The sequence below is a fragment of the Heteronotia binoei genome, chromosome 11 (genome assembly GCF_032191835.1).
Source record: "Heteronotia binoei isolate CCM8104 ecotype False Entrance Well chromosome 11, APGP_CSIRO_Hbin_v1, whole genome shotgun sequence".
Lineage (NCBI taxonomy): Eukaryota > Metazoa > Chordata > Lepidosauria > Squamata > Gekkonidae > Heteronotia > Heteronotia binoei.
In genome coordinates this window covers 53531150-53555739 of record NC_083233.1, presented here as the reverse complement: position 1 = coordinate 53555739, position 24590 = coordinate 53531150, and the positions used below count along the sequence as shown (strand labels likewise).

The following is a 24590-nucleotide window of genomic DNA, read 5'->3' as shown; positions in this document are numbered from 1 at the left end:
CTTTCCTTTCCCTCTGTTTAGGGCTAGAGAAGAGGATGGTTTTATGGGAGGGAAATATATTATTAACAGTTAAAATCCTTTTTTCCTTCTCTGATTTTTTTTTCCAACTTATATATATATATAACATATATATATAACAACAACAAACTTTTAAAAGGAAGTTAATGCACCAAGCTTAACTCAAATTATAAAAGATGACACGCACACATGATGCTTTTATATTGTTGAACCATTTTCATTCTAGCCATGTTCCTGAATTGTCTCCTCTGACTGTATGAGAACTGCTGCCAAGCCCTGAGATTCTTCAGCTGGAGACTTAACTGGAGATCTTCAGCACTAAGCTATACAGGTGGTAGTGTAGGTATAGGCTTAACATCTTCATGTATGAATGAAACAAACACATGCTCGCAAACAGGGCTTTTTTCTGGATAAAAAGGTGCTGGATAAGAAGAAGATATTGGATTTATATCCCGCCCTCCACTCCGAAGAGTCTCAGAGCGGCTCACAATCTCCTTTACCTTCCTCCCCCACAACAGACACCCTGTGGGGTGGGTGGGGCTGGAGAGGGCTCTCCCAGCAGCTGCCCTTTCAAGGACAACCTCTGCCAGAGCTATGGCTGACCCAAGGCCATGCTAGCAGGTGCAAGTAGAGGAGTGGAGAATCAAACCCGGTTCTCCCAGATAAGAGTCCACGCACTTAACCACTACACCAAAGTGGCTCTCCAGTTTGAAGGAAATGAAGGAGAAACACACAGGGGCCCCTCATGAACTTTTTTGAGAATTTGTTTCCCCAAAGAGATTCCGGAACTCCACCCCACTGCGTTCCCCTAGGAAAAATAAAAGCCCTGCTTGCAAATATGTGTATCAGCCAGGTTCTTGGATTATGGAGCCAAAGTTGGCTATAGCACCCTGTTGAGTATATATCCAGATTTACTATTGCCTAGGCCACTATTTTCTTAAATTCATATGAACTAGATGCTGTTATTGTGATATTCAGCAGCACTTTATTCCTTGGTGTACCATAACAGTAGTAGCTATCAGCACTCCATGTGGAGCCAAAATTGTTGCTATTTATAATGTGCAAACAGAGAAAATGGTTGTATAATAACAAGCTGTATGACAGCAGCATAAACAAACTGACAAGCTTTATATAAAGTTAATAGCAGTTGATTGTTAACTGTAGTCAGCATTTGCTTATTCTGCAGAGTGTCATGTATGACCCAATGTAAAGTAATTGTGTGCAATTGTGAAAGTGGACTTGGAGACTTACTTTTGTGAGGAATTAGGAGTATCGCTTTCTAAAAAGAAAGTGGAAGTGCGTGGTATGTAAGGATGAATATCTACCAAACCAGTTGTGCTCTTAGTACCCCTTGTACAAGCCTGTGAAAAACACATTTTTTTTCCTGCTAACTTCCCAAGGGAAGGGAGCTAGTAGGTTATTTAAGATGGTCATGACCCGTTGCAGTGGCTTGCCTTCATCCTCCTAAAACTTCAGCCCAGCCTCTATCTCTTGAAACAAACGCCCTTCAAACAGCTGATTTCAGCAGCTGGAGGAAGTATCACATGACCTCAAGTAAACAAGAAAGAGGAGTGTCCTGTCTTTGCCCAGCAACTGGGGGAAAGATCTCTTTCTCAAAGTTGCTTTTAAACCCCTTCCCCAATTTATAATCCAAGGGGAAGGGGATAAGCCTCCGGGGACAGAAAGAGACTACCACCGCGCTAAGGTAGGGCTGCGTCAAGGCAGCTGCTTTGCCTTTTCTCTGAATATAATCCTTACTCAGTTAAGCTGGTTTGATGTCAGTTTTTAAGGCCTGCAAATCCAAGCTTCCTTGTAAGAAAGTTCTGCGAACGTATGAATTGTTTAAGCATACACAGGATTGTGTATTATTAAGGATTGCCTTAATAATAATAATAAATTTTATTTGTATCCCGCCCTCCCCGCCTCGGCAGGCTCAGGACGGCTAACAGCATTTCTTAATAACATACAGTAATAATAAAACCTTTAAATTTAACAATATAAAACAATATAAAACATTATTTAACAACATTAATAACCAGTTGCCTTGCCTTGCAAAGCAGCTTGGTTTTAAGCATGAAGATACAGAGCAGGACAAAGGAAGATACAAGAACTTCTGTTGTATAGAGAAGTGGCAAATGGTCAAGTGTTTTGCTCTCTGGGTCCCCTAGGACTGGGCTAACTTTATTCTTGTGTGGTCTGTTTCTATTCTTTAAAACAAAAGAAAAACCCACACAGTTCACCAATGTGTTTTAAATGAAAAAAATGAGATCTAGAACTAATCTGCATTAAGCAGGCCTGTGCATGTATACTTGCTAGGGTTGCCAATCCCCAGGTGGGGGCAGGGGATCCCCCGGTTTGGAGGCCCTCCCCCCGTTTCAGAGTCGTCAGAAAGCGGGGGGGGGAGGGAAATGTCTGCTGGGAACTCTATTATTCCCTATGGAGATTTATTCCCATAGAAAATCATGGAGAATTGATCTGCGTGTATCTGGGGCTCTGGGGGGGCTATTTTTGGGGGCAGAGGCACCAAATTTTCAGTATAGCATCTAGTGCCTCTCCCCAAAATACCCCCCAAATTTCAAAAGGATTGGACCAGGGGGTCCAATTCTATGAGCCCCAAAAGAAGGTGCCCCTATCCTTCATTATTTCCTATGGAAGGAAGGAATTGAAAAGGTGTGCCGTCCCTTTAAATGTGATGGCAAGAACTCCCTTGGGAGTTCAATGATGCTTGTCACAGCCTTGATCTTGGCTCCACCCCTAATGTCTCCTGGCTCCACCCCCAAGGTCCCAGGTATTTCTTGAATTGGACTTGGCAACCCTAATTCTTGCTTCAGAATATAGGCAATCTCTTGCTGGGTGAGATTTAAGATTCTTCTCCAGCATTCTTTGCAAGAATCCAAGTTGTCATATGCTAGATGGTCCCCTGGATATTAACCTCTGCTAATGTGCTGTGATCAGCCTTTTAACCAGCCCTGCTATAGATTCCTCAGGTGCCTTTTTTTGGCCTAGACTCTTATGGCATCTGTAGGACACTTACCTTTCTCGGACAGCATACAACCCTTTTTGGTTTGTTCCAAAGTCAGTGCCAAATTTCTCAGAATTTTATATGCCGAGGCTCAAACTGCCTGGAAATTTTTCCCCTGTTGAATGTCCACTTCTATAAGGTGAAGACACAGTTGGAACCCAATGTATTAACTGAATAGCATATTAATGTTATCTGTGAATTACTTTAATTGGTTTATTCAACAGTTGGAACTGTTTTTATATTATGTTTTTATTGTTGTGCATTGCCCTGAGTACTTAGGGACAGAGCAATTTTTAAATCTAATTTATAAAATAAATACATACATCAGGAGGATAAAATGGGGCATTTTTATAAAGGCAATAAGACTAAATTGATAAAGTGGTTCAAGATGCTGATTTAGTAGAGGAAACAGAGATCTGAGCTATACTACTGTTGAACTTGAGCCATTCGTGGGAAGGGCGGGATATAAATCTCGAATAAATAAAAAAATAAATAAACTTATAAATTATCTTGCTCTCACTACATTATCTACAGGGCTTTTTTGGTTGAAAAAGCCCAGCAGAAACTCATTTGCGTATTTGGCCTCACCCCCTGATGTCACGATCGTTTCACACAGAGGTTTTTATAGAAAAAATCTATTTGCATATTATTCACCCCCTGACACCAAGCCAGCTGGAACTGCGTTCCTGTGTGTTCCTGCTCAAAAAAAGCCCTGATTATCTACCTATGTAATTCCAATTTTGGCGTTTGTAAATTATGTCTAATACTTATGCTTTGCTTTCAGACTTCTGCAGTCCTAATCCTGTTACTTCACTTACCAGAGGTGTTGTTCTGTTGATTTCCCTGACATAACATTATGTAATCGGTCTTGAGTTTCAGTGCTTAAAGGTGGACTATTCTTTTATTATTTGGTGTTGGAAAGTGCTGTCAAGTCCCAGCAGACTTATGATGACCCTATAGGGGTTTCAAGGCAAGAGATGGGCATTATTTATAATCACACAGCTGTTAAAAGCCCAGGAGCCTTACAAGAATGGGGGTGGGGGCAAAGAACATTTTTTTGCCCATGAACTGTCACAATTGCCAGCCTCTGATATGCATGAATGCAATAAATCAGTTACTGTGTAATTGGATGGGCACACAACAGATAGTCTGTGTAGCATCAGGAAAACAGGCTTCCTGCACTTTGTTTCCTTCTCATCCAGCCAAAGTCCTTCCTGTTGTGCAGACTCAGCTTCTGATCCTTGGGGGAAATCCTGTTCTCGTGACATTTCTTCACTTTAATCAGCAGACTTCTAGGGGCTTGACTTGTGGCGCAGCAGAGGCCGAGTGGCTCATTCTGGTCCCCCTGGCTTCCCACCTGACCTTCTGATAAGCATTTTGCTGTGTCTCTTCCTGTTGCTAGCATGGATTGTCCCAGATGGCTGTCCGTCTTCCTCCTCCATAGCCTGTTTGCCACCATCCAGCTGTGTGGTAAGTCCTCTTCCTTTCTTATCTTTTGAGGGCTACTTAGCTTGGAAAATATCCCCATGGTGCATAATTAATAGGCTCATGAAAAACTAAAATAGGTCTGATTCCGCACTCACATTTCTCCGGGGCAGGCTTCCATTTCTAGGTGGAGCAAACCGGCGATTTCACACCAGTTGCTCCATGCCGGCATTTTTCGCAGGGCAAACCCATGATTTGCCCCACCACAGTGTAAACCTGAAAAAACAGGGAGATATGCTAGGTTTCTTGCAGCCGTGTCAATGCAGTCCTAAGCAGAGTTACACCCTTCTATTTCTATTGAAGATGATGGGCTTAGAAAGGCGTAACTCTGCTTGGGACTGCACTGTGTGATTCTCTGACATTCCCGTTATAATATTCCCCTGCTCCCACCTTGGGAAGAGCCTGTTGCTATCCTCTATCCTGGGGATGTTTAGCCTGGAGAGGAGGCGACTGTGATATGATCACCATCTTCAAGTACTTGAAGGGCTGTCATATAGAGGATGGTGTGGAATTGTTTTCTGTGGCCCCAGAAGGTATAATCAGAACCAGTGGGTTGAAATTAAATCAAAAGAGTTTCCGGGTCAACATTAGGAAGAACTTCCTGACTGTTAGAGCGATTCCTCAGTGGAACAGGCTTCCTCGGGAGGTGGTAGGCTCTCCTTCCTTGGAGATTTTTAAAAAGAGGCTATATGGCCATCTGACAGTGATGAAGATCCTGTGAATTTAGGGGGAGGTATTTGTGAGTTTCCTGCATTGTGCAGGGGGTTGGACTAGATGACCCTGGAGGTCCCTTCCAACTCTATGATTCTAGGAGCTTTTTTCTGTTATGCAGCCAAAGGACAGATTGTTAGTCCCCCCCCCCCCCCCAAGTGTTGCTGATTCTTAACACAACCTTTGACATGGAAGACATTTTTACTGTATGATGGTTACTCTCAAGCAAAGAGGAGCAGGTAACCATGAGACCTGTTGAGTCTAACCACTCCAGCTGTTGCTGCTTGTATCTCAATTTTCTTGCTCCACAAAGGAGAGCTAATGATCTCCAAAAGCTCTGAGATCTAGGGATCGGACTATAACTGTTGTGAGGTTATTGTACCTGCCTCACACATTGTGTGTTCTCTTCCTGTGCAAGAAATCCCCAGTGGCAGGACTCATCACATCAAGTCTTTGAACAAGGGGCTACTGAAACTAACAGAGGATGCGTCCAAAGAGCCAAACCCCAGCGTGTATTTGGGCCTTCGTCTTTCTGATTACCACATTCAAGAGAGAGAAAACCAGTACCTCCAGCGACTGAAGGATGTCTTCCAGCCCAGTTTCACCAGGCATGTCCATCAGCATCAAAATTCTAATCAAGCGAAAGCACAGCTGTCTGATTCAATGGAGGGTCAAGGGTGGCAATTAAAGGGGGAGAGAAACAAAATCTCTAGAGAGTTTTGAGGCATGGAAGAAAAGATACATCGAAGCAGAGGTGAACTGAAATTTGCTGCATGGCTTCCAGTGCCGGAATAAACCTTGTGGAGGCCCCTATCCCCAAGTTGGAGCACCTGCCTCACCCCCCATGGCCCCTTGCATGAGTCCCTTTGACAACACTGCAGGGGAGAGGCAGAAAAAGGCAAACTTGGCTAAAACACCAGCAGCCGCCGCACCAGGCAAGTTGGGCAAAGAGTGGCTCAGTTGCTGACTTTGTGTGCAGGCTCCAAGGGCTGCAAGCAGGGAGGAAAACGTGGGGGAAAGCTGGCCTGGGGCCCCTAAAGGCATAGGGACCCCTAGGCCAGTGTCTACTTAGCCTAATTGTTAATCCGGCCCTGATGACTTCCAGTTTTATTTATTGACTATTGATCAATTATAAAATTGGCTATATCCCTTGGAATCAAGATTTCAATATTTACCTGTTTTATGTTGTTATATAGATAAAGAGAAAAGCAATGACAATAGGAAAACATTTAACTTTTTTCCCACCGCACCAGTGTGGAATAATGGTTCTGTACTAGGGTCTGGAAAACCCCAGTTAAGCTATCCACTTTGCCATAGAAGCTTGATGGGTTACCTCAGGCTGGTTGTCCTCCTCAGCCTTACCTACTTCACAAGGGGGGTGGTGTTAGGATAAAATGGAGAAGGAAGAACAATGTTGTAAGCTGTTTTGGTTTCCCACTGCAGAGAAAAAACAGGGTATAAAAGATAAAAATAAATAAGCCAAATCCTGCCCCAGAGAGTTTGCAGTCTACATATGTAATGTACTGGGAGACGAGACGTGGTAAAGGCATTGGTCTTTAATCGCTGATACATTACAGAACTGGGAAACACGCGGCCGGGTCCGCTAATATATACATGCACCCCGGATCAACCCCCCTGCTGGCCAGCCCAATCCTGGCCAGTTAAACTTCCCGCGCTTGGTCTTGATTGGCGGTGACTTTTCCCGCGCTGCGCCAGGTAACCCGAGGACGTCCCGGCTTGCGCGGCGCGGGTGCAGAGTCCGATACTCAACACTCCTCCCCCCTTAGTTTAAACCACATAGTCCCGGAGGTACGCCGGTGCTCTCCGTTCCCGTGTCGATCTCCTCGGGGTCGCTCTTGGTGCGGAGGCTGGTTCCGTTGTGGGCGATGCTGCTTCTGGCTGCGGGATGTTGGGGTCTGTTTCAGGCTCCGGCTCTGGTTCGGTGTCTCTGGGGGCGTCATAAGTGGGTAGTTCCTGTATTGGCGAGCGCCCTTCCGGACCTTCGGTTGCCCGCGGATCCCTATTCCCTACCTCCTCTGTTTCTTCGGGTAGGGTGCGGCGGCGCAGCTGATCTATGTGCCGCCTTAGTACCTGGCCCCCCTCGGTGGTCACCTCGTATGACCTGGAACCTGTCACCCTAAGGACTCTCCCCGCGACCCACTCGGGACCGCTTGCGAAGTTCTTCGCGTATACCGGGTCACCCGGAAAGAACCCCCGCACCGCCTCCCGGACCTCTGGGGACCCGCGGACCTCGGGGGCCCGGTCGGGGTGCAGCCTGTCTAGGCGTGTTGTCAGTTTCCTCCCCATAAGCAGTTCTGCGGGGCTGGATCCCGTTATAGGGTTTGGGGTGATCCTGTTGTGGAACAGGAAGGCTGAGAGGCGGTGGTCCCAATCCCCTTGTACTATTCTCCCCAGTGCTTCCTTGGCGGTCCGCACCATCCGCTCTGCCTGGCCGTTGGTGGCCGGATGGAAGGGTGCGGATCTTATGTGTCGTATGAGGTACCTCTCCGTGAACTCCCGGAATTCCCGGGAGGTGAATGCAGTACCGTTATCCGTCACCAGGGTGTCTGGGATCCCGTGCGTGCATAGGACCCTCCTGAGTGCCCGGACGGCTGCTGCTGTGGAGGTTGAGGCTACTGGAATCACCTCCAGCCATTTTGTGTAGGCATCCACAAGTATAAAAAAGATTTGGCCCTGATACGGGCCTGCAAAATCTAAGTGGAGGCGGGACCATGGTCGCCTGTTAGACTCCCATCTGTGGACCGGGGCTGATGGGGGATCGGGCCGGGATTCTTGGCAGGGTTGGCACCTCCTCACCCACCCCTCTATCTCCTCATCCATGCCCGGCCACCACACATAACTACGGGCCAGGGCTTTCATCCTCACGATGCCCGGGTGGGTCTCGTGGAGGTCTTCCAGCACCTGCTTGCGCAAGGGGGGGGGAACCACCACCCGACTGCCCCAAAGCACACACCCCTTGTGGGTTGATAGCTCGTCCTTCCTGGACGCGAATGGCCTGAACGCGTCTTCGACTTTGCCTGATGGCCACCCCCTCCCCACCCAGTCCCTGACCCGTGCCAGGATGCGGTCCCTCCCTGTTGCCCGAGCCACCTCCGCCGCGTGCAGGGGGCGCTCGGGGAGCGATTCAATGAGCATTACCCCATGTGCCGGGGCGGGATCCGGTTCTGTCATGGGGAGCGGCAGGCGGCTGAGGGCATCGGCGTGTCCCATGGCTTTACCCGGGCGGTGGATCAGTTCATACGTGTAGGAGTTCAGGAACTGGTTCCACCTCAGGACCCTCTGGGATAGGATTTGGGGGGTCTGACGGTCTGGAGCTAGGAGGCCCAGGAGCGGCTTGTGGTCCGTGGCGATGGTGAAACGCCTACCGTAGAGGTAGTCGTTGAACTTGTGCACCCCCGCCACGATCGCCAAGGCCTCCTTGTCAATTTGAGCGTAGTTCCGCTCCGCTGGAGATAGAGTCCGTGAATAGTACGCGACTGGCACTTCCCTCCCGTCCGGGAGTTGGTGCCCCAAAACCGCTCCTACTCCGTAGGGGGAGGCGTCGCAAGCTAGGATCAGGGGTAGGTTTTCGTCGTAGTGGTGAAGTACCGCGTTAGAGACCAAGAGGTCCTTCACCGCTTGGAACGCCGCGGCTTGGCGTTGGCCCCAGACCCACGGGGCCTGTTTATCCAGCAAACGGTGCAACGGTTCCGCTACGGCGGCTTTGTGCGGTAGGAACGTGTGATAAAAGTTCAACAATCCTAAAAAACTCTGTAGTTCTGCCTTGCATTTGGGCGCCGGAGCCTGGACTATGGCCCTGGTCTTGTCCGCCGTCGGGTGTATCCCCGCCGCGTCCACGGCGAACCCCAGGAACTCCACTCGCGGGACCCCTAACAAACATTTCTCCTTTTTGACTCTCAGCCCCGCCGCTTGGAACCGCCTGAGGACCTCGCGCAGGCGGCAGCAGAACTCTCCTTCATTGGGGGCGGCGATTAAAACGTCGTCAAAGAAGGGTTGAACTCCGGGGATCCCTTTAAGGAGAGCGTCCATTATGCTCTGGAATATCCCCGGAGCCACACTGACCCCGAACTGCAGCCGTTTAACCCTGAACGCGCCCCTGTGGGTCACGATCGTCTGCGCCTCCGCTGTCTTAGCGTCGACCGGCAGTTGCTGGTATGCTTGTGCTAAGTCCAGCTTCCCAAAAACCTTCGCCCCGGCTAGCGCTGCTAGGACGTGGCTGACCACCGGGACTGGGTAGGGGTTGTCTTGTAGCGCCTTATTGATCGTGCACTTGTAGTCAGCGCAGATCCTCACCTCCCCATTGGGTTTGACGGGCGTTACTATGGGGGTTTCCCATTCCGCGTATGTTACCGGTTCTAGGACGCCCTGGGCCGTTAGGCGGTCCAGTTCTGCCTCTATTTTAGGCTTAAGGGCGAACGGGACGCGCCTCGCTTTAAGCCTTATGGGCCTGACCATTGGGTCAATCGGTAGGGTGATGGGCGGACCCTTATAGCTCCCCAAAGACCCATCAAAGACCTCGGGGAACTCATGGCAGACCCCGTCGAAATTGCTTGCCTGCAAGTGGTCCACCCCCACCAGCTGGATCCCCAGGGGATTGAACCAAGCCAACCCTAGAAGTGTGGTCAGTTGGCGCTTGACCACTAGGATGTCCAGGGGCCCTCTGAAACCCCTTCTTTCCACATGCACCCGGGCCCACCCCACGATGTGTACTGGGTTCTTCTGAAAGTCCCTCAGTACGAAGTCCGCTGGCCTCGTTTGAAGGCGGCGGTGGGGGCATAGTTTCTTGAGGGTTTCCTCCGAAATGATGGAGATGGAGGAACCCGAGTCCACTTCCATGGTGCAGGGGGCGCCCTCGATTAGGACCGACATTTTGACCTTGTCTGGGGCCGATAGGGGCAAGTTCAATACCTGCAGAGTGGTGGATGCCGTCGTGTGGGTGTCCAGGGAGTCGTGATGCGCTGATGGTTGTCGGCGGCTGTTCTTGGCCCGGCAAGCCCGAGCGATGTGGCCCGTCTTTCCGCAGCTGCGGCAGTCCAGGTTGCGGTACGGGCAGTCCCGGCGCTCGTGGGGGTCGCCGCAGCTGGCGCATCTGGGACCGGTGGTGGCGGTGGCCCTCTCCGTCGCTCGCTGTCTAGTGGGGGCCCTTGTGTCCGTTCTTTGGGGCCGCCGGAGTTGAAACGCTTCTTCCTCTGTTCGGTCTTCTGGCTCCGTTTCCCCTTGGTGGACTGCTTCACCTCGTGGCTGGCCGAACGCCTTGGTGGCCCTCTCGAAGGCCGTTGCCTCGTTGAAGGCTTGTTGTAGCGTTAGCTCCTCCTTCGCGAAGAGCTTCTGCTGCAATCGCTCGTCGCGGAGGCCCCAGACGAAACGGTCCCGCAGGGCTTCGTCCCTTTTGTCAAAGTTGCAATTTCCGGCGATCTGCCGAAGGGCCGCCAGGTAGACCGCCGCTGTCTCCCCCGACTTTTGGTCCCTCTTGTGGAAGAGGAATCGGCGGGCGACGATGGACGGTTGGGGTGAAAAGTGGCCCGTGAGGAGCCTCACGACTTCCCGGTAGGTCCTCTCCGTCAGCTTAGCTGGAGCGGAGAGACCTCGTGCGATCTCGAAGGTCTCTTCGCCACAGACGCTCAGCAGGACGTCTCTCTTTCTCTCGTCATCGTCGATCAGGTTCGCCCGCAGGTAGCACTCGACCCTTTCGGTGTAGGTCTCCCATCTCTCGGGGTGCTCCGGGTTGAATTCCGCAAGATGGCCCGTCGTTACGCTCGAGTTCGCCATGGTGGCGGCGGGCTGCCCGATCCTGCGGTCTCTCGCCTTCCTCGTCTCCGGCCGGACCTATCTAGATCCCATCCTCGTCGCCAGTGTAATGTACTGGGAGACGAGACGTGGTAAAGGCATTGGTCTTTAATCGCTGATACATTACAGAACTGGGAAACACGCGGCCGGGTCCGCTAATATATACATGCACCCCGGATCAACCCCCCTGCTGGCCAGCCCAATCCTGGCCAGTTAAACTTCCCGCGCTTGGTCTTGATTGGCGGTGACTTTTCCCGCGCTGCGCCAGGTAACCCGAGGACGTCCCGGCTTGCGCGGCGCGGGTGCAGAGTCCGATACTCAACAACATATTAGACTAGCTTTGCTAACTGGACAGTAGAAAAAAAATGTCCTGTACCTTTAATAGAGACTTTCAGTGTGTGCAAATGAACACTTGAAGCTTTTCATGCCATGGAAGTAAACATCTTCTGCTATTTGCTGCATATCAGACTAATCTTGAAAGGACAGCTAGAGGGACCAGTTTAAAAGCTGAGAACCCTCGGGGAGATATGGAAGAGAGGAAGCAGAGAGACAAGAATGCATAAAGTCTTTGTTAAAAATACTTGAAATAGATGTTCGTAAATTGCTAAACATAAAGCTGGTGAATTGTGCCCTGAAAAGGCTAACCATTTGGTGGTTTGTCTCACTTGGTCCAGCATTCCAACTCCAGCCAGTGGCCAGGAGCAGCCCAATACGGGCCAGCTGGCCCTCTACCTCTTAGCACTGCGGGCTGCCTGCCAGAACATGGAGACACCCTCGGAGAGGCAGCTAGTAACCCAGCTTAAGTTACACCTGCATAAAGAAAAGGCATCTATAGGTAAGATCAGGATCCTGGGCTGGCAACGGTAATTCTTGTGGGGAGGGCACCCTTCTCCTATCACACACATACGCGCACACACACAGGGGAAAGTTTAAAAGGAGCTGCATGAGGAGAAAAGTTCTCAATATTTGCTCCCTGAGAGCTTTTAACTAGTGTTTAACTAGGGACTGAACATGGGAGTGTCTGTGTGCAAGGCGGGTGCTTGGCCACAAAGCCATTCATTTACTGTATAAATTATGTGGTCTTCCAATATTGGTGTTGGATAATGGCTGTGGTAGATCCATTTATGAGGAGAGGTTCTGGGTGGAATGGCAGAAAAGGAAGGGCTTAAGTCTTGGTCTCTTTGCTTCTACAGTAGCTCATGAGAAGAATGGTCGGCCTCTCACTAACTACTACCAGTACGGATTGGGGGTTTTGGCTTTGTGTGTCCACAACAAGAAGGTCGATGTGCATGTGATCAATAAGCTCTTGGCTGCAGAGAAGCAGGGCAGATTTGAGCATGGAAGCCAGCTGTTTGTGGGTAAGAGCCAGCCTTGCAAATAAGTCCACAAAAGTTGCTAGTCTGCAGTGATTTTTATTAGCCCCATGTATTTGTATGTATGTAATGTGTGAAACTTAAGCAGCTTGGTGGAAAGGTGATCTGTTCTCATCCAGTCAGGGGCAAACTGGAAGCCTATCATTTCCCATCCATGTCATATGATAATCCTTCTACCCTGACTATCAAATTCTGCTGGGTCACTGGGCTGCTGAGATGGCAGCTGTTGAGATGAGACAGCCATTTTGCCCTTTGCACCCTCTGCCTGGCAAAGATGGTGGCCCAAGTGCAAGTGTAGCAGCTGCCACTGTGCCCAGAATCTGGACTGCCCTCCTTTTGAGGAAGGCTGCTGCCTCTCTTTCCTTTGAAGGGAGGCTGGCCCAGTTGAGTGCACAGTGGCTGTTGTTTTAGCTGTGCCTGGGTTACCTGTTTCATGGAGATGCAGTGGCCACTGCCTTTTCATCCTCATGAGAAGGGTGACTCAGGAATGGGCCATGCCTGGATCACTTTCCATGCGAGAAAGAAAATGCCCTGGTTCTCTTTGTAAAGAGGAATCCAGGTCATCCCTCCAGATGTTTGTGGCTCACTGGGAATTATCCTGCTCAGTTAAAGAGACAGCCTATGCCTGTATCACTTCTTTAGCTGCTCACCTGAGGAATGAGAGGATTCTCATTCACCACAAGGGAGTTAGTGAGTGCCTGTTTCAGTACCTGATGAAAACTCTCTGTTGGTTCTGTGTCCACCATCCTTGGGCTGCTTGGGATGCCATTCTGGAAACTGATTTTCTTCTCCTGCTTTTGAGCCAGTCAATTCCCTCCTGGATTAAACCACCTTTCTAAAGCTGGGATCTGTTGTGGAGGCTGCTTCCAATGTGGCCTTTGCAGTTTATGCCTCCATCCCCTCTAACTTTTTGTAAGTTAATTAGATCTGCTGACAGTCTTCTAGCCAAGACTCACTCCCCCTAAATTTGGCAAGACCATTAGCATGTGATGATCCTTAAAACTGTAGCAAAGGCAAAAATCTCCACACCAGGCTAGAAGCATCCCCCCAGATTTCCCCCCACCATCCATTGCCTTGTTCCTCTTTACCCAGACACAGAAGCGATGGCCGGTTTAGCCTTTGTCTGCTTGGAAAGAGCCACCTTCTATACACCTGAGCTAGTGGCAGAGCTCAGCCAGGCAGTCCAAAGAGTGAAGAAGAAGATCCTCCAGGCTCAGACTCCCGATGGGACTTTTGGGAACATCTACAGCAGCCCCCTGGCAGTGCAGGTGAGGAGATTGGGACATGTGCAGTGGGGTGTCTTTTTATGTGCTTAGGAGAGGCTCAAGAATTTACCATCAATGAGTCTTGCTGCCATTTTGGTAGAAGAGCAAAGACTCTTGCATGCCTCCTCTCTGTGTGTATTTTTAAAGCCAATTACATGGAAGTTGCTGAAAAGCCACTTGGTCAAAAAGCGCTTGTCATCCACTGCCTTTAGAAGGAATTGCATTTTAAAAGAATAATACTTTTAAAAGCCCACATCCAGTGCCCAGTTAGTTTTAGACACCCTTTTATTGATTGAAAGACATTTAATCAATTAATATCACCACCTATCATTCCATCTTTAAAGTACAGATACATGAGCAGCCATAGACTGCTGCTTTTAAAAATAAAAAAGCCACCCGCCTTCCTGAAGCAAGGGAGAGGGGTAAGAGTAACAGCCAAGCCAGCATTAGATTTCTTGGTAGGCACGTCTGTCATTTCAATAGTAAATCTGAGAGACGTCTGGTTTTACTGCCTACCCCAGCTGTTCTAGAAGATTGCTTTTTGCCCTGCTCAGCTTTAGAAGCCTCCCAAGCAGCAGAACACAAGTACAGCTTCTTTCTTCCATTCCATCCCTTTCTGACATAGTTTCTCATTGCGGCGGGGGTGAGGAACAAGGAGCCAGAGTGCCCCAACGGTATGGCCGCCCTGCTTGGGAAGCTGGAGGAAGGCATCTTCCAAAACCCCCTTGTCGGATCCCAGTTGCTACCCGTCTTACATGGCAAGAGCTATGTGGACATCGCCAGGATGGAGTGCCACACTGAGGAAGGTACGGTTGAGGAAGGAAGTGAGAATATGCAAAACTGGGATTACCCCCAGCCAGCCACCAACCCAGGTCAACTTGTTTCCCTGTGAGGCGCTCCTTTGTTGAATTGCTCTTATTGTTAGGGAGTTCCTTCAGATGTTCAGCTGGAATCCTCCCGCCTGCAACTTAAGCCCCAGGTCTAGAGTTGCCCTCTTGGGCAGCAAACAGCTCTTGGAGGAATCTGAAGACCACAGTCATGTCTTTCCTCCGTCTTCTCTTCTTCAGGCTGAACACACCCAGTTTCTTAAGCTTTTCCTTGTACAGCTTGTTTTCCAGACCCTGCAACTGGAAAAGCAGTTCTATGAGGAAAAGTTGAAGAAACTGAATGTGCTACCCTGGAGAAGACTAAGGGAAGGTGTGATTCTTCAAATACTGGGGGTGGGGGCTATTACATGGAAGAGCAAATGTGTTCTTAAATCGACATTTGTCAAAATAAGTACCAGAATCAGATCTAGGGGTGAAGTCATTACAATGGAGAATCGGTTGTTGCATATCACCCTTCCACAGCATTGCAGTCCTTGGGAGTAAGAGCAAAGCTGTGGCAGAGGCTCTGTTACCTGAGCAAGCTACTTACCGTAGACCAATCCAGCTGAGAGATGGACGCTCTTGACTGAGACTGATTCCTCACCAGCATTTGCTCTGCCCCCACGCTTCTCCCTGCACCAGCTCAAGCCATGGATTCCCCACTAGTTACATCACAGCTACTTCCTATTACCATCGCAGCAACAGGATGCTGGTTTTTTGGAGTTCCAGTTGCTGCGATGAGAATGGGAAGGAGCTCCGAAGCAAGAGGCTGCAGAGCGACTGGTGGAGAATTGATGGCTTGTGCAGATGCAAGGAGAAGTGTGGGGGTGCAGCAAATGCCGGTGAGGAATCAGTCTGAATGTGGTATATAATTAATTGGGTTCCAGAACACATGACTCTCAGAAATTTATTTTATGTGGGCATGGTAGCACAGTTCTTTAGTTCCCTCCAGAGACTCCCCTCAGTCTTTTTCTTCTTGCTGTCTTTGATCTGAAATTCACACTTATCTCTTAGAAACCGCAGCAATAGCTTTTTTAACTTTGATTTCCAATGCAGCAGAATCTGTGTAAGAAGTAAAAATAATAGGCTGGCAGGCACTCCATGAGGAATGTCAACAATTCCCACTTCAGGACTTCTTTTAGTTTTTATAATCCATTTATTTTATAATATTATACACTTAATACGATATCTGTGAAGATCTATGAGGTAATATTTGCCAATCTAAACAAGGTTCAGTATCTCTTTTTTGACTGATTCTTTAGAGCTCTTTCTATTCCAAAAAGTAATGAAGGGAGATGTGATTGTACATGTTGCATCTTGTACATGTTGGACTCCATTCCAGAACTTCCTATATGCAGATAATTTTCCCAATAACACAGTATACCATACTTTCCTTTGCCATCTCTTCCATCACCACTTCAAGGCTTCTTGATGTTTTTCACAAGACTTGAAAGGATTATCATGAGTCAGATATTTATTTATTTACTTTGATTTCTATCGTGCCCTCCCATAAGGCTCAGGATGGAAAAATAATGCATTTCTGTCACCAGGTAGGTGGCAGGGTGCTTGGCCACTTTCACACCTATTAGTTCTCCACTGCAGAAGCTCCTTGGTGCTTCTGAGAGCCAGCTTGGTGTAGTGGTTAAGTGCACTGACTCTTATCTGAGAGAACCGGGTTTGATTCTCCACACCTCCACATGCACCAGCTGATGTGAGCTTGAGTCAGTCACAAGTTCTTGCAGTGTTCCTCTCAAGAGCAGTTTCTGTTAAGAGTCCTCTCAGCTCCACCTGCCTCACAGGGTGTCTGTTGAGAGGAGAGGAAGGGAAAGGAGATTGTAAGCCACTCTGAGACTTCTTCAGGTAATGAAGGGTGGGGTATAAATCCAATCTCTTCTTCCTCTCCCTCCTCCTCCTCCCCAGGCAAGCCGGATCTTATCAGATCTCAGAAGCTAAGCAGGGTTGATTCTGGCAAGTTTTTGTTTGGGTGACTTCCTTGGAATACTAGAAGTTGGGGGGTGAGGGGCAGGCTTTATTCAGCCACCCCCCTGAATATCCTCCAGGCTCCCAGTAGAGGTCAGTCACCAGAGGTAGCCATGACTTCTAGGTGCACACACATGCTTATATAAATTTAAAAACAAAAACAGAAAAGGGGTGCGTGTTCCCTCAGAGGAGATTAGAAGAAGAGGAGATGCATTGAATGAAAGATGCAGGAAAAACAACATAATGAAGATGCTGGCAGGAGGATTTTTGGCTGCTGATTCTCACCTTTTGCCTCTTCAGACAATTTGGTGCTGGGCACTTCTGCTCCAGAGCCTAGGGTGACCTACCAGGATAAAAAGATCACCATCCACCTGACTGTGAAACGCCCACCACATCGTCTGCCACTGTACAATGAAGTCATCCGAGTTCCTGCTGGCTCCTCCTTGCTAGATGTTCTGAAAGCTGCTGAGAAGCGGAGTTCCAAGCCATTCTCGTGAGATACTCTTCCTCCAGCAGGGAATTAAAGGGAGCAGCCCAGGGAGGATACGAGTTGGGATAACCATGTGTAACCTCAGTTCGTGGGTTCTATGGGGCAGGACTTGGAATGAATCTTGCAATAATTCAAACAGAATGAAAACACTTTTATTTTTAAGATCATATCATCTAACAAAAACATAGTAACATGACAGAGCAGTAGAACAAAATAGTAGTCCAGTAGCACCTTTAAGACCAACAAAGTTTTATTCAGAATGTAAGCTTTCGTATGCATGCATGCTTCATCAAACAATGGAATGGAGTACAGTGAGCAGAACTACTTATAGCTGGCAGGTAGTAGCTTAGAATGCAAAGTTAGAATCCAATGGCAAAATAGTGAAATTAACAATTGAAAGAACATTTGCTCTGGATAGCATTTGTGTGGGAAACCAATAAAACAGTAACATGTCAGAATGCGAGAATGTCTGTTAATTACTCTATTGCTATCAAGCCTGGGCCGAAATGAGGACCAGAAGTTTCTCAGAAGTTTTTCCCATCCACCTAATTTATGCATTATGTAGTTATTTGTCCCTCAAAATCACAAGCATATTTCATCAAGCTGAAGACTGAAATGAGTCTGTGGGTGTGTTCATACTACAATAAATAATGAATTTTGCAACTGGATTTTTACTGTGAAAGAATATCTAAAATCTATTTGCAAAACACATGATTTAGTGTAGTGGGAATGCACCCTTTGAGAAGTCAATGTGGAAATCTTTTGAAGCCTAGGAAGGCTAAGGTAGGTGTTTCTGGAACACTAGGAGTACAGTGGATGCTGCAGGATGTTTTCAGCCTTGACTTAGGTAATGAAATGTTTCCTTTTGAAATATCAGTTTTTCTGTGGATGAGAGGGCACTGGAGACTTGGGGCATATCAATATTACAGATCAAAGCTTTTTTAAAAATCATCTTCCTCGGTTCTTGGGAACTGCAGTGGATTGTGGATCTTTAATACAGTCCTCAACACACTGGCCAAACTGTAGTTTCCAGGATTCTGTGGAGAGGTCATGATAAAATTAAAATAAGTTTGTAGTGTAGATCTTACTTTGACCCCAAGACTTAGTCTAGAAGACTTTCTGGTAATCTTGCTTCCATGTTTACACAAGGCAGGCGTAGCTGTCCCATCTCGCTTGAATGAACAGCTTTTATAAAACCGTAGTGGCCACCATGGCCTGTTTATTTCTGTCTTGTTCTCTCATTTGCTGAACAGGTTTGAGACTCAGGAGACCCTCTCTGGCCCGATGCTTACTTCAGTGATGGGGGTGAAACCGAGACAAGGAGAACGCAAATACTGGAAAATTATCCAATTCCCACACACCACTGTGGAGCAGGGTGAGCTTTAGAAGCACAATGCCAGGGGGTTGTGGGATACCAAGAGGAATACCTCTTTCACAGTGACATTTGATATGGCTTTTGTTTGTTCAGGTTCACTAGCAGTCTTTAAGCAGTGGCTGGACAAACACTTGTCAGGAATGCTCTAGGCTGATCCTGCATTGAGCAGGGGGTGGGACTAGCTGGGCTGGGATTCCATGATTCTCTGGGATTCCATGATTCTATTCAGATTGGCAGCAGTTCTCCAGAGTCTGCGGTAGAGAAGTTTTCACATCACCTACTACCTCATCCTTTAAACTAGAGATGCTGGGTATTGAACTTGGGACCTTCTGCATGCCAAGCAGATGCTCTAACACTGAGCCATTCTCCCCCCCCCCCCTCCGTGCTGTTTCTCCAGTTGAAATCAGCACCTTATTGAGCTCAAAAAGTTTAAAACAAACTCCCTCTGCCAAGTACTGTGGCCTTTATCCAAATTATTTATTCATTTATACCTTGTGTTTTCTCCCAAAGGGGACCAAATGTGGCTTACAGGCCAAGTGTATATGTGAGTGGCCCAAGGTCACCCAGCAAACTTCCATGGCAGATTGGGAATTTAAACCAGAATCTCCTAGATATTAGTCTGACAGTACACCACATTGGGTCTCAGACTGGTCTTCAGCAAGACACAGCCCTGGAAGTGTCTCTGTTTGTTGGTTAATGCACCCTCCACTGGTTTTCTGCTGCTGTTGTATAAATAGCATGGGGGGACCTATTTTCAGCTTTGAAATTTCATTCATTTACAGCACTTTTTGAGGACAGGCTCAGCAGGCGCTAGTAGAACAGGACAAATTACAGAAGAGTGCTTCTCACATTCCCCACCCACCCAATCCTGCTGAAATTTGCAGCGGCGTATATGTGTGTGCACAGGTTGCGTATCACCCCTGCTGCACAAATCTGCCATTGGATGCTATGGTGGCAGTGCAGAAAGCAGAAGCACAGATTGTGTTGTGAGAACAGCACAATAAACAGATGCGTGATTCATCCTGTTTTGCTAGCTTTAGGGAAGGGAAAGGAACCATGGAAGCTACTGAAACCCCATCCTGAACCACTGAAAATCTTGTTCGATGTCAATAGTCTAACTTCTTCAAACATCACCCAAGGGCTTTTAGAAACTTGCTTTAAAAACAAAAACAAAAAAAGTTTTGCTGGAGGCTGAATTCTGAGTCCTGTTCTACTCAGAATTGCATTCCACGCTCCTATAGCAGGAAAAAGGATAAAATATACAAAGTGGATCCTCCCTCCCCTCATGGCCTTTGCTGTTATTCTTGCAGGTATTGCTGACTATATCCCACAAGATGAAGAATCCATCATCTTAAGATTCACCCCTTGGTAGAGGGAGGCCTCGTTCTAATGACATCTTCTCAGCTGGCAGCCCCAGCCACAGGGATGTGTGTTATGCTGCCACTGAAGCGTATTCTCTACATCATCTCTTGAGGTTCTAAGCTTTCTCTCGCTTGCACTAAACGCCGTTCACCTTGAACCCCAAATGATGTTTCTTCTGATGCAACTTAATTCTTATGCAACGGATTGCTCAGACCATGCTTGGAGTGAAATTTAACAAGCAGTGGAGAGATGCATCTGCACCCTGGCTTCACTCATTGCCACTGGAGCTGAGTGCACAATTCAACAGTGTATTCCTAGATCTCTCACAGGATTAAAGAAGACGGTACCTCATTTGGTGCTGCAGAGGATCTGAGTAAGTGTTTCCTGAGCCTTTGCTGATTTGTGGGCAGCCCTAAAGTAGTGCTTTCTGAAGAGACCTCGTGGGTTGCTTAGTGCCAAATGTATGGTTTTTTAAAATCCTATGCAATGACTATCAAATCTCAAGACTGTCAAAATAAGAGAGTGAGCTTTTAAAGAATAGCAATAAATGTCTTTTTTCTCCCCTTCCCTCCTTCTGGCTTTTGCATCCCTTTAAAGACTGCAATCCTCATCAGAAGAGGCAGCCTGCCTGGTGGTCAGGTGCTTTGGTTGCAGTGTTATGCAGCAGCAAAGATTTGTGTCAGGATGGGGTAGATGGCACCACCCCTTTTCCATCTGAGGAGGAAGCTTATGGGGTGAGACTTTCACATGAAAAAATTGGTGACCTCTCTAAAAAACTGGACCATTTCTGGTCATCCAGTCAGTATGCGAGAAAACCAGAAGAGCAGCTGAGAATTTGCTTGAATATTTAGTTATCAACTGAATTATCTTTCTTTTGTCTGATGGAAGTATGTGCTTTTAAAAATTCAGGGGTTTGGGGGGTAAGCATAAATAGTTATGTGAAAATACTTGTTTTCCAGTTAACTCAAATAACTTGTTTGGATTTTAAAAAATAATGGATTCTTTGCTAAAATCTTACCATTGTATGTAATGCTGAACCAGGATGTGTAGTGTGGATCAAAAATTCCCATAATGGAGCTGAGAAGGGGGCATGTCTACAAACCTGAGGGAGGCCCCTGATTGCTGAAAAATTTGCAACTGAAAATTTTAAAAAGACACGGTTTATATCTCCTCTCCCAAAAAATTACAGCAGCAGTTTCTATAACTTTAAGAAAGGAATGCACACAAAGATCTTCAAAGACTATGTGCTGAGATCTCAGTGGCCATTGCAGAGGTTACTAGATAACCACAATACTGCCTAGCCTTCCACATCTAGTCCTGAAAAGCAGTCCTGAGCACTCCCATGCCAAGTGCCTGATGGAGGGATGGCTTGTCTGAGGGGCCGAGCCTGGCAGCAGCCACTACATAACTCACTACCAATGTTCTCTCTAAGCTGTGGAGTCTTGTGAGCAGGGATTCTACTTTGTGAGCTACTGCATAAATTAGTTTGCTCTGGAGCCATTTTTCATGAGCTAAGTCAAAAATGTGCAAGCCAGAGGCTAAAAACCCTTCAAGCTACCTCACACTAACTCAGCTTCGAGGGAACACTGCTCACCACTCTGCAACTTATACATCTTGCTTGGGCCCAGCAGCAGCTGTGTGATTCATGTAACTGGCCCAGCTGGGCCTGGTGGTGGCCACTTCATCACTAAGAAAGGCAACTTGCTGCTGTACAACCTACAGAATGAGACTAGGCCAACTGGCAGCAACAGAGACTCATCTGGTGACTTGCTGCTGTGCAAGCTGTGTGACTTTGCCAGCCTGACAATGGCCACTACACAGCTTACACAGGTGACTCGCTACTAGGAATGAATGCTTGGATACATCCAGTCTGAATATATCCCCCAAAATCTTATCAGTATTTTTTGGGTATATTTGGGATTCAGATGGAAGAAGAAGAAGAAGATATTGGATTTATATCCCGCCCTCCACTCCGAAGAGTCTCAGAGCGGCTCACAATCTTCTTTACCTTCCTCCTCCACAACAGACACCCTATGAGGTGGGTGAGGCTGGAGGGGACTCTCACAGCAGCCGTCCTTTCAAGGACAACCTCTGCCAGAGCTATGGCTGACCCAAGGCTATGCTAGCAGGTGCAAGTAGAGGAGTGGGGAATCACACCCAGTTCTCCCAGATAAGAGTCTGCACACTTAACCACTACACCAAACTGGGAATCTTGGCAATACCTATATCCCAATCCCAAATGTTCCTGGGAATATTTGGGAATATGCAGGAATAGATGGGGCCAGCATTTTAAAGCTCCAAAATTGGGGAGGGGTGGGATGGTACTTTTTGCAGGTTTCCTGGGCAATAGGAAAGGGTAGGGGAGAGGCAACTGTCACATGGAAATGCAGTCATATGTCAAGAGGAGCTTGCCAGGTTGGCTCTGCTGGGATTTTTTGGTTTGACATTGGTTCTGTTGGATTAGAAATACTGTCTCTTTGCTTGTTCCAATTAGTTTGCTTTTCCATTGTGGGATGGTCTGCCTGAGGAAGTCAGGAAGGCTCCCATGCTCCTGGCTTTCTGTAAACTGTGCAAATTGAATTACTCGGGAGGGCTTTTGTACACTGACAATGGGGTAGCACTGTACAAAAGGAATCACAAAGATACATGGACAAATTATTAGAGACTGTACTGTGCAAATTGCTGTAATTTGGGCCCTGCAAATTTTGCATAATTTACTGTGTCATGTTAACATGTTTATGCTTCGCCTCAGTTTTGTTTTTTAGACTTTTGGTTCATTCTGCAACCCAAATCCTGTTTCATTATTTACTGACTGTGCCATGCTGTTGATTGTATTGACTCACTCTGTAATCTGCCTTGAGTTCCAATGAGAAAGGTGGACTATAAATAATGTAAATAAAATAAATGAATTATCTGGTTCTGCTGGGATTCCTTGGTTTTATGTTGATTCTACTGGGGTTCTGTTCACATTGGGAAGCTTTTGGCCAGTGATTTCTGGCTCTTGTGTGTTTGGTTATTCTTGTTCTAATTCACTTGAAAGTTTGAGGGGGGGAGGGGTTAGTAGATGGGCAGCATTAACTTCTGCAGTTTTGGTGTCATTGACTCAAAAAAAGCCATCTCCCAAAAGATTCCTTATATAAAATAATAGACACAAATTATTGCACATTTTTTAAAAAAAAACCCCTAAATACCAGATTACTAGTGTTTATGCCCTCCACAGCACCTGAAAAATACTTTTTTTAAAAAAGATGCACATTCCTACTGCCTATCAACTCGGATGAAGGCCTGGCTGAAGGCAGAGGGGGAGAGAAGGGACACAGGTGAAAATGAGATCTCCCCCCCCCCCAAAAAAAAAGTTCTTACAGGTCCCCTGGTTGCTCTAGTATACATGTGTTCACATAGAGATTTTGTCCAACCTTGTATGAATAAATACAAGAAGGGGGCTTAAGACAGAGTATCTCAATACAACCAGAGGTTTCAAAAGCCATACAGTACCCTTTAGTCAGTTAATTTATTGTAAATAGCCATTGGCTGTTACAAATCTACAAAAATCTCAAGAAAAAGGAAAGTAAACTAGAAGTTAAAACATACAAAGTATCATGTAAGGTATAACAAGGGCATAACAATGGATGCAATACAATGTCAATAACAATAAAAATCTAGACCAGGGTTTCCCAAACTTATGAACATATGAAGCTGCCTTATACTGAATCAGACCTTTGGTCCATCAAAGTCAGTATTGTCTTCTCAGACTGGCAGCGGCTCTCCAGGGTCTCAAGCTGAGGTTTTTCACACCTATTTGCCTGGACCCTTTTTTTTTTGGAGATGCCAGGGATTGAACCTGGGACCTTCTGCTTCCCAAACAGATGCTCTACCAATGAGCCATTGTCCCTCCCTTCTTTCCTGTGGCCCAGTTATTTTTACACTTCTCCTTCATGGCCCACTAAAATTTGGGGGTGGAGCCAGGAGACTTTGGGGGTGGGGCCAGGAGGCGGGAATTGTCATTTCCTGTGGTGTCAAGGATCAAGCGATATTACTTCTGGGGCACACTGAACCAAAACTCCGTCTTTTCCTGTGATGTCACTTCCAGGGCACTCCCCCAAACCTGCCTCTTCTTCGGAAGTAAATTCATTTTCAGAAAAATCTCTCTGAAACTCATGCTGAGTCAAAATGGGGGTGGAAAGTGGGCGTCCTCTCTTTTCACCCCCACACCTGCATGCACCTATCTGTTTGTGTATTCTTCTCGAGCTTGCAAGCACTCCTAATGCCCATGTTCAATTGCCTGCACCACCTACACATCCCTTCCTCAACAGCACTGGTCAGTGTATGCAATTGGGAGTGCTGTTGCCATTGCCAACAGGAATGCCAGCACTGTGTACCACCCACACTGGGCCCTGGCAGCTGCTCTACCTCAAAATATGCTGACACATTTAGTAGGCCCTTCCTTCAGCTGCTACTACTGGAACCCTGCCTCAAGCTACAACCAAGCTTGCTTGGTTTCAAGAAAATCTTTCGACAGCTATTTTTCATACTTTTCTTTGGTTGAAACTCGGGGAAATTGATGTGAAAGGTAGCAGAGAATTGTATTGCAATTAATGAATTAATTTCAAGTTATATGAAGTTCATACAAGCTTTTCTGCAGTTATCCCAAAAAGGATATTTATGAGGGGCTTGCAGCTTTTTACTGGCTGTGTTTCCTATGCCTTTAAAAGCAACCTATTGTGCAGATACTTAGCCAGTGAACTACTTACATCCTTTTTAATTTTGGTGTCAGACAGCTGTTAAAAGCAGGACCAGTAAAATGGTGCCAAGTTCATAGTACCATCTCTTCCAGT

General features: G+C 47.2%; 1 protein-coding gene across 1 annotated transcript; it reads left to right on the top strand.

Annotated features, from left to right (window-relative positions):
- Positions 1-4221: 4221 nt before the first annotated feature.
- Positions 4222-22683, top strand: TCN2 (transcobalamin 2). The gene is made up of 9 exons (XM_060249764.1): positions 4222-4510; positions 5655-5844; positions 11719-11879; positions 12238-12402; positions 13510-13685; positions 14308-14488; positions 16829-17021; positions 18272-18393; positions 19704-22683. The coding sequence occupies exons 1-9, from the start codon at positions 4444-4446 to the stop codon at positions 19763-19765; spliced, it is 1317 nt and encodes a 438-aa protein (XP_060105747.1). The 5' UTR covers positions 4222-4443; the 3' UTR covers positions 19766-22683.
- Positions 22684-24590: the final 1907 nt, after the last annotated feature.